The sequence below is a fragment of the Etheostoma spectabile genome, chromosome 2 (genome assembly GCF_008692095.1).
Source record: "Etheostoma spectabile isolate EspeVRDwgs_2016 chromosome 2, UIUC_Espe_1.0, whole genome shotgun sequence".
Lineage (NCBI taxonomy): Eukaryota > Metazoa > Chordata > Actinopteri > Perciformes > Percidae > Etheostoma > Etheostoma spectabile.
The window spans coordinates 13869288-13879161 of record NC_045734.1 but is presented as its reverse complement, the minus strand read 5'-3'; the positions used below and the strand labels follow the sequence as shown (position 1 = coordinate 13879161).

At 40.9% G+C, this 9874-nt stretch overlaps 1 protein-coding gene across 1 annotated transcript in view; it reads left to right on the top strand.

Annotated features, from left to right (window-relative positions):
* The window catches only part of apbb2b (amyloid beta (A4) precursor protein-binding, family B, member 2b), a 46831-nt gene that overhangs the window by 30654 nt on the left and 6303 nt on the right, over positions 1-9874 (top strand). The window contains 8 exon segments of the mRNA XM_032531341.1: positions 805-890; positions 1285-1345; positions 3100-3246; positions 4179-4306; positions 7002-7007; positions 8129-8155; positions 8157-8241; positions 8885-8969. Coding sequence (XP_032387232.1) covers positions 805-890; positions 1285-1345; positions 3100-3246; positions 4179-4306; positions 7002-7007; positions 8129-8155; positions 8157-8241; positions 8885-8969 — 625 coding nt within the window.

Below are 9874 nucleotides of genomic sequence, written 5' to 3'. Positions count from 1 at the left end.
TGTGTGTGTGTGTGTGTGTGTGTGTGTGTGTGTGTGTGTGTGTGTGTGTACATGCTATATGTTTACTTTCTGTCCTTGATGCAGCATGCCCCATTACACATAACATACCAACGCCATTTCTCCATCCAGCAAGGCCATTCCGCCCACAGTTGGATGCATGCTGGCAAATACTGTATGGGGTCAAAAATTTACATTTGGTTTCTTCCTGCGTCTTGTGTCTTTTTAGTACCTCTCCCACATGGCCTGTAATCCGTGAATATTATGGCAGTTTTACATATTGCTTTTAGAACAGGAGCCAATCTGATTTTTATTTAAGGTGCTCAGGCAGTGTAGCGGTACGATTTATGTACATATGCCACAGCTCTTGTTGGAACAAAAGCACAGAACTGCATTCACAAGCTATGTTGTCAGAAAATTAAGTTTAAATAAGTGGACATGAAATAATATGAATTAAATATCCTCTTGCATTAATAAAAGGATATCACATCAAATACAGCTGGATCACTTTCAACTGCTTTACCACTATAAAAATAAACGACAAGGCTCTTATCTATCTGGAGTGGTCATGTCTTGTGGGATCAGACTATTCATATACTGTATACTTTTATATTTTACATATACTATTACTTCATATAGGAGACCTACTTACTACCTACCTACTACCTACTACTTACCTACCTACTAGACAGTACTACGGGTTACATTTGTGAAAGAGGCTTTAAGGATATTGCCTGTTGGCCAAAGATGTAGTTTTTATTTTGGTGTCATTTTGTACACTCTGATAATGTCACCTGTGTGCAACAGGACCTGCAAGCTGCCACAGTGAACCCTGACCCCAGTCTGAAGGAGTTTGAGGGTGCTACGCTTCGCTACGCATCACTCAAGCTAAGGTGAAATACCCGACAGACAGACACAAGCAGATACAAAAATCAAACTACCTCTGTGCATGAATCTTTGCAAACCAATAGACTTGCAATACGTTATCAAACATATTTTGCTCTCTGTGTCTCTGTGCTACTCAACTGCATCTCTGTCTATCTCTCCCTTTGTTTTGTCTAGTCAGTTTCTTTAATCATATATTTAATCGGAGTTAGAGTTAGTCAGACAAAGCCGGATGTTAGTCTTTCTACTCAGGAAATGGCTCCATGTTTTCTATTAGTGTAATGACTGCCTGTAGCCTTAACACACAGGAGGACAGGAACCATATTAATAAAGCAGCTAATGGTTGCAATATTAGCACACTGCTAATCGTATAACTACATCGTACATTTTTATTTTTTTTAGGAACCGTCCAACAGTGGAGGAAGAAGAGTCTGGCAATGTCAACGGTGACCCAGCAACAAAAGTAAGGATCCTTTTCTTAAACTTGACCTCTTTGCAATGTCTGCATAATACATGTCTGTTTTTGTAATATTTGGTTTAAGACACAAAGCACAATTTTTTACAGCTGTTGTAATGTGTCTGTTAATACAGTACATTTTAAATTTCTGAATGCTAGGTGAAAGTTCATTTTAGACATGTTTGTTTCAGACAAGCAGCCTTTTGCATTGTGACCTTTTGTGTTCCTTTTATTTAAACAGTAAAAAACTATAGATATTTTAGATGGGCTGGCAGAATACTTGTATTAATGGATTGTTATCTTTTGCGGAACCTAAGGTTGCTTATATTTATGATGATCAAATCTTACTTTTAAACACTGTGGAATATCATGCACATTTCCAGCACACGTAGCTTTTTGCTGTGAAATTATTTGTATGTTTTAGTCTGTTGACTTCCTAAGCCAGGTTGTTTACCGGTGGTGTTCATGTTGATCACAGTTCATCTGAGTGAAGAGAAATTTAAACAAGACTGCCTCCAAGTGGTGAGACTAAGAACTACAATTCAATGTTGCAAATTAGTGCATTAATTACCAAGTAGCATTCAAAGCGTAAATTCAAATGAGACATTTAAAAAAAAAATAATAATAATGGATATAATAAATATAATCCTTATGAGACATGTTAGTCATTAGAATGCCATCCCCATTGGGTTGACAACAGCAAATGTCAGCGCAAGGTGTAAATTAAATTAGAATCCAACTATTTAAACAGAAAAATAGATTAATTATTTATCTGATCTGATCTGATACACAGTCATTCTTATAAAGGTTCTGACAGATAGCCGAGTAGATCAAAAGCAACGCAGATTAGAGTTTAAAGTCAACCTTCAGCTTGATGACGCGGTGCTGATTTAACTATTAGTCTATTGTCTGTTTCTCTCTGCGTGTTTGTCTGGCAAATGTCCTTAGCAACAGTGACATTGTGATGAATACCAGAAACAAAGACAGACAGTCAAGGCATCTGGTCCATAACACACTCTGACACACACTTCCAGCAAATGGCCTATTGTAGTATCAAGATTGGAACGGCCCCTTTTCTACAAAATAAAGAAGGAAATACAAACAAGATCTCACTTCACAACAATTTCTCTCTATCAAAGTCCAGAAAACTGACTAGATAACTGTAGTACACACACAGGGGCCATTTTCCTACATGGAATATTAGTATAAAGTACATCTCCTTATAAAGACATACTTCATGCATTTATATGTGCATGGATATTTCAATCAGTTTGATATAAGCATTTGAGCAACACTTGAGCATGTTTCCCCCGCAACAAACCACGATGCCACTGGTTGGTGTGATGGTGACTCCCTTTATTTGCTGTCTGTCTTTCCCTCTTTGATCTCTTTCATCATGGATCTCTGCGGTCTGCATCTGCAAAGTACTTTCTGGGTGGACTGCTGAATTTAAATGAATACTTGATGAGATCAGATGGATGGATCTCTCTCTTCTCTTTTTATGTACCAACATGCTTTGTTGTTTGCATCTGTTTATCTAGGTTTTTGTCTTTGTGGAGCTCTACTCTCAGAATCCCGCCAGTTTAAAATCCCAGTTTTTAAACACAGTAGTGTTAAAGTTGTGCAAAGGAATGACCATTAACCCTTATTAAAGACAATAACAAAAACCTACTGGTCAGTGTGCAATAAGTTGTCATATGTCTGTAAGTTCTGTACAGTACTGTATTTGTAACAGTAGCATGACTTGGTGTGTCCTCCAGTGTTTTGCAGTGCGCTCTCTTGGATGGGTGGAAATGGCTGAGGAGGACTTGGCTCCTGGAAAGAGCAGTGTTGCAGTTAACAACTGCATCCGACAGCTGTCCTACTGCAAGAATGACATCCGAGACACTGTTGGCATCTGGGGAGAGGTATGTGTGTGTGTGTGTGTGTTCATGTGTATTGTTTTGGCCGTAAAATAAAGGATGACAATTTTTTTTAGGTGAGGAGTGTTTGTAGAAAGCCAGCAAGATGAATTAAAAGGTAAGGGCGGGAAAAAGTAAAGAGCAACAGAAGTTAGTCAGGGCAACAGTCTCCTGAAATGTATGTCAAGATGCATGGAGGAGGGGAGATTAAGAGAGGCAAGTGAAGCAATGTTATGAGGTCTTTCCCTCTCTTTGTGGTGGTTGTGTTTAATTTGAAGCGACAGAACAGAGAGAGAGAGAGAGAGAGAGAGAGAGAGAGAGAGAAGAGATGAGAGAGGACGCGACGATCGAGGAGGAGGAAGGGGTGCGCGGTAGAGAAGGGGGAGGCGAGGAGGGTTGGAGTGGAGAGATGGCGGAGGAAGAGCGAGGAGAGGAGAGCGGGATGTATGGAGAGGCGAGGGACAGGAGGAGAGCGAGAGAGAGAGAGATGCGAGAGTATGGATGAGTGGGAGAGAGAGAGAGGAGAGGAGAGGAGGAGAGAGAGAGAGAGAGAGAAGGAGAGAAGAGAGAGGAGAGGGAGAGAGAGAGGAGAGAGAAGAGAGAGAGAGGAGAGGAGAGAGAGAGAGAGAGGAGAGAGAGATGAGAGAGAGAGAGAGAGAGAGCTTCATCTTCGTTCAATAACCTTTCTCCCACCCCCTGTCTTTTTAAGGTTTGATCATTATTCAGAGACGCACATACCAACACACACATGCCACACACAGGAGATGTACTAAGCAAGTAAAAGAAAGCACCTATAAATTACTTTTTTTTTTCTGAGCTGCAGTATTTTTTTTTGAGGTCTTTGTGAGAGATCTAAAGTTCAAAGATCTCATTGTGTGTGTGTGGTGTGTGTGTGTGTGTGTGTGTGTGTGTGTGTGTGTGTGTGTGTGTGTTTTCAGGGGAAGGACATGTACCTGGTGCTGGAGAATAATATGTTGAACCTGGTCGACCCCATGGACCGCAGTGTGCTTCACTCTCAGCCAATCGCAAGTATCCGGGTCTGGGGTGTTGGCCGGGACAATGGCAGGTTAGTCATCATGGCAACCATTGCTTTTTTCCCCTTTAAATATTGAATAATCCTCTTTCGCTTGTCTTCACAATTTATTATCATTGTGTGAGATGTCATGTTGTGGTTTTCTCGAAATGCATGCCATGCTCTAAATCATCTTCAGCATTTCTGAAGTGTAAATATTCTGAGAGTGGTATTAACCAGTCATCTGGGTAATGAATCATTGAGGCTTTTGTTGTTTAGGTTTAAGTACTTTAATTGATCGACTAGTCACTAATGTAAATGAGGTCAATGGTACATCACACACACTCAGTAAAAGGTCAGGGTAACAATTGAGGGCAGCAGACTTGTGTGGTGAGGTGACAGGCAGCACTGAGAGAGGAGTTAATGATTGATGATGAAGGGATGCTAATGAAAGATTAATTCATCAGTATAAAGGAGAGGATGAGAGTGAGAATTGCCTTTATTCTGTTTCACCACAAATCCCACCCGACTGCTCGTCCCTTGCTTTCACCTCAGCTTAGCTCAAAGACAAATTCACAAACACAGTGTGGTGGTGCTGCTGGGCGACCAGTAAAGGGCGCTCTGCACCGCTGCTGCTGCTGCATGCATGAGAATAAATCGAATGTAGGTTATCAGGCACAGCCGGGTGATGTGGACTGGAGAGGTCAGTAGCTGCTGTATAATTCGATCTGGCACATGTATGCACACACAACACACACACACACACACACACACACAAGCAAGGAGTGCACTCAGGGAAAGAGGCTAGGCTAAAAGCTCTTAGCATATGCAGAACTGCAGAATTCTACACACACACACAGACGACACACGCAGTGGCGTTTTTTTTACAGTATATGTATGAGATCACCCTGATAAAAGGAACGTGTGTTTTCTGAGTATATTTCTACCAGCCACATCCACATATAGCAGTATAGTCAGAGCAGTGGGAATACCTCAGCTGCAGCACAGGGAGGAGGAGGAGGAGGAGGAGGTAGTTGGAAAGAGGGGAGGAGAGAGGGGTTTTGGTAAGAAAGAGGGGAATGAAGCTGCCAGAGGGGGAGGTATAGTTAGTGCTCACTGGGTGTGGAGCGGACAGGTTGAGGAGTGTGTGCACGCCTGCAGTATCACCAAGAATAGATGATGTGAGTGTCTACAGACAGTCCTGTCGCAGGATTACCTGTCAAAATAGAAAAAGAAACAGCTGTGAGTATATTTTTATTCCTTTACATTTACTCAGGTATCTTTTGGAACTATGATTTCTGCTGTTTTGTTTTATTATAAAGTAACAGAAAAAGATAGATAAGCTGAATGATTAGGCCTCAGTCTGTAGGGGATGTTGCCGAGCAGGTAGTTTGGGTCAATTTGTAGAGCAAGTATGAGGTGTGCATGTCACAATTTTACAGGTGTGTAAAAATCAGATGTGGGTGTGTATGTGGTGGTTTGCTTGCAATAATTACAAAGAGACACCATAATAAAGGAGTTGTAAATGTTAATCTGAAGCTTGTGTTAGTAAAAGTATTTATTTGCAATGCTGAGAAGCCCAAACAATGAAACATGCAGCACTTTATGACTAAAACAGCTTTATTCATCGTAGGAAATGTGTATCCAAAGTCCACTCCACAGTTTATAGTTCAGATACTTCAGATGTGAATGCAAAAATAGCAGTAGCTGTATGCAGTAATTTGCTGCAGGTCTTTGCCCAGGTTTTTTATTTATTAATGGGTTGTTGGACTGTTTGGTTTCATGATGGAACCTGGTTAGAGTAAGGATTTTCCCTCTATCACTCTCTGTGTCACACCCACTATTATATCCTGTGAAAGATTGGAGTGGTTGTGTCAGTATAGGAATGGTACCCCAGTGCCTCCCCCTCTCTCCATGTGCCATGAAACTCATTATCGTCAAAGAGATTACAGATTCTCACAGCAACCTTGACATTTTCAGGGGCGTCGGCTTGATGATAAGATTATATTCAAAACGAGATATCACTCCCTTTTCCCCCTCTCGCTTTCCCTCTCCCTCGCCTTTCTTCTGACTTATATCTTTATTCTTCATCTGGGTGTTTTATTCAGCCCTCGTCTTTTTGCTTTTATCTTCATCATGTACATTGCTGCAGTTCACTTCCAATTTACTCTCCCAGTATTTCACTTTTCTCTCGTTATATTCCTTACTCTTACTCACTCCCCTCTCAGTAACTTCTTTTTTTATGTGGCTTTTAGAAACTCACAGACAATTTCTTTTATTTGTTTTAGGAAACAAAAACCAGCAGCCACCAATTAAAACTAATTGTGCCCATCCTCTCTTTTTCTTCATATCTTATTCAGTTTCTACTTTGAGGTTATGTATGACCTGTAATGCTGCTTTGACCTGTGCCACACACACACACACACACACACACACACACCCAACACACATCACAAAACCCTAACCACACCCACACCAATTTCTGCACTTTCTTGATGCTTTTTTGGGAAGTAGTGTGTAGAGAATATTTAGTAGGGAACTTATTGTGTGTGTGTGTGTGTGTGTGTGTGGTGTGGTGGTGTGTGTGTGTGTGTGTGTGTGTGTGTGTGTGTGTGTGTGTGTGTGTGTGTGTGTTGTGTTTGAGTGCCTGTTTGCCACTTTTGGCCTCTTGTAGGTAGTTGGTTTGAAGATTTTTTTTTCTCTTTATTTCTACTAACTGGCTTCCTTTCCCCCTTGCTTCTGGACCCAGAGAGAGGTAAACACAACCTTCCTTTCATCCCTCCTACAGAATCTCTCCATCATCTCCGCCATTCCTTTATTGTTTAATTTCCTCTGAGTCTCATTTTTCTCGTCTGTAAAGTGGCTCTTGATGTACTGTAGCATTGTGCACGCACATCCACAGATGTAGGAAGTGAATGGTGACCTCCCCTGTCCTTGTCTGTCTACAAGCTTTTTTAAAGGATAAAAACACACACACACCACACACACACACACACACACACAAACACACACACACACACACAGAGGAATATTTTCCGAAGAGTTTTCCCTGAGGGGCTGGGCTCAGAAATCTTGTTAACCCTCAGGCCCGTGTTTCCTATTGCATGGCATATTGAAGCACACAGCTTGAAGGAAGTTATTTAGATTGATTTTATGTGAATGACGTAAATCAACGCGTGTGTGCTGTAGTGGTTTATTTGTTGCAGCTACATCTTTCTTCCTCTCTCCCCAATCTCTTGTCCTTCTTCTTTTCATTCCTTCTATTCAGTGGTCAACATAGTTTTGTACGCCACTGGCCCTAGGGGAAAGTTCTTTCCTGCTGTCACTCATTTAACTCTCTCTTGCATCACACTGCTTTGATCTTTATTGTCCATTTACGTGTGTGTGGTGTGTGTGTTGTGTTGTGTGGTGTGTGTGTGTGTGGTTTGTTGTGTGTGTGTGTGTTGGTGTGTGTGTGTGTGTGTGTGTGTGTGTGTGTGTGGTGTGTGTGTGTGTGTGTGTGTGTGTGTGTGTGTGGTGTGTTGTGTGTGCTTGTGGTGTGCGCTTGTGTGTGCGCGTGTGTTTGTGCGGGTGTGTGGGGTGTGTTGTGTGGTGGTGCGTGATGTATTCATCAGAATGAAAAGGTCAGTTCATCTCTCATCTGTCTCCAATAGCTGTCTGTCTCAAACCCCAGATTTACACCACACACACACAACACACACACACACAACACCACACACACACCACACACACACAACACACACACACACACACCACCACAAATTCTTTAGATTGTTTTTGTCTCTGAGTAGGACTGAAACTAGCCCAACAAATCTTTTTCTCATCTCATCTCCCTCTGTGGTGTTTTTATTGACCCTGTGTTTTCCCTCTTCCCAGGGACTTTGCATATGTGCGCGGGATAAAAAACCAGGATCCTAAAATGTCATGTGTTCCGCTGTGACACGCCAGCCAAAGCCATCGCCACAAGCCTGCATGAGATCTGCTCCCGGGTAAGTGGTTCAGGCGGGAGGAGGGGGGCTGGAGGCACGAGGCCAAGTTTGAATTTGGCAAATAGATTCAGATAAAGCTCAAACTCAAAAATATGTATATATATATATATATATATAAAAAAAAATGTTTGTATATATATGCATATATGTATGTATGTATGTGTATATATGTATGTATATATGTGTATATATATGTATGTATATATGTATATATGTGTATGTATATATGTGTATATATCCTGTATGTATGTATGTATGTATGTATGTATGTATGTCTGTATGTGTATATATATATATATATATATATATATAAATACGTACGTTATACAGTGTATATATATATATATATATATACTGCATGCGCGCTCCCTAGTACAGTATCGGGTGAAACTGCTCAAGGTTTACCTGAGCTTTTTTGTGACTCTTATCCTCTTTCATTTTACACATTTTTTATCATTTCCACTTCACCCTCCTCCCATGTGTCTCTGCCACGGTATACCAATTCTTCTCTTTTTCTACACACCATTTCCTCATACTTCTGTATCTGCTTTTGCTTCCCTTTCGCGCTCTCTCTCTCTCTCTCTCTCTCTCCCTCTCCTCTCTCTCTCTCTCTCTCTCTCTCTCTCCTCTGACTCTCCTCCAGATAATGACGGAGCGAAAGAATGCCAAAGCAATGGCAGGCTCTCTCCAGGACAGGATGCAGGCAGGACTAGATCTCCCTTTACAAGGTAGGCTTTATATAAAGTGTGTGTGTGTGTGTGTGTGTGTGTGTGTGTGTGTGTGTGTGTGTGTTGTGTGTGTGTGTGAGAGAGATGAAAGAGATGAGAGTGAATGTGATAGATAGTCATGACATGCATCAATAGACACATGGCAATCATCCCTTCTTTGGCACACTGCATGCATTTAAACTGGTCATTTGTAAGAGCTGAAAGTCTGTGTTGTCCTCACAATGTCCTCTGTTAATGCTCCAAAGTCAAGACTTTGTTAGGAACTTAAGCATCAAGGCAGTTTGATTTCGGAGCCAATAAAATCAGTCAGTGTATTTTAAAAAAAGGGGTGTTTGTCCATGAAGTCTGACAATTGTTTTGAATGCATTTTTTGTTCATTGTTTTAGTCCTGCATTGTTAACATCCATATTTATTCACTTACAGTCTTCTTGTTTCTTGGCTTCAGCTCATTGTAACTTCTTTTTTGTGCGTTATCACTGCAAACTGTCCACTAGTAAACCAAACAGGGACTCGCATGTAAAAACATTGCTCCTTAGCTCCACCCACAGTCAAAAACTCCACAGGGTACCTTTTACCATTTTTTTTTCTTGGTTTACAGATTTAGGGGTTGATGGTCCACTGCACAGCATAATGTGCTAGGGTTCATCAATTCAAATTTACAAAGAGGATGTGGAGGGAGCTCTTCAAATTTGTAATAGCCAGACAGATGGGGAAAAGTAACCAGCCAAGAGATGTTGGTGGCAGCTAGACAAGCTTTGTTGTACTTCTGTACTTGCAAAAAACAATGCAAGAAAGCAGTGTTGAAGAGATGCTAAAACATATATAACCATTTCTTAAAAAAAATAAAATATAAACATATTTATTTATATATATATATATATATATATATATATATATATATATAT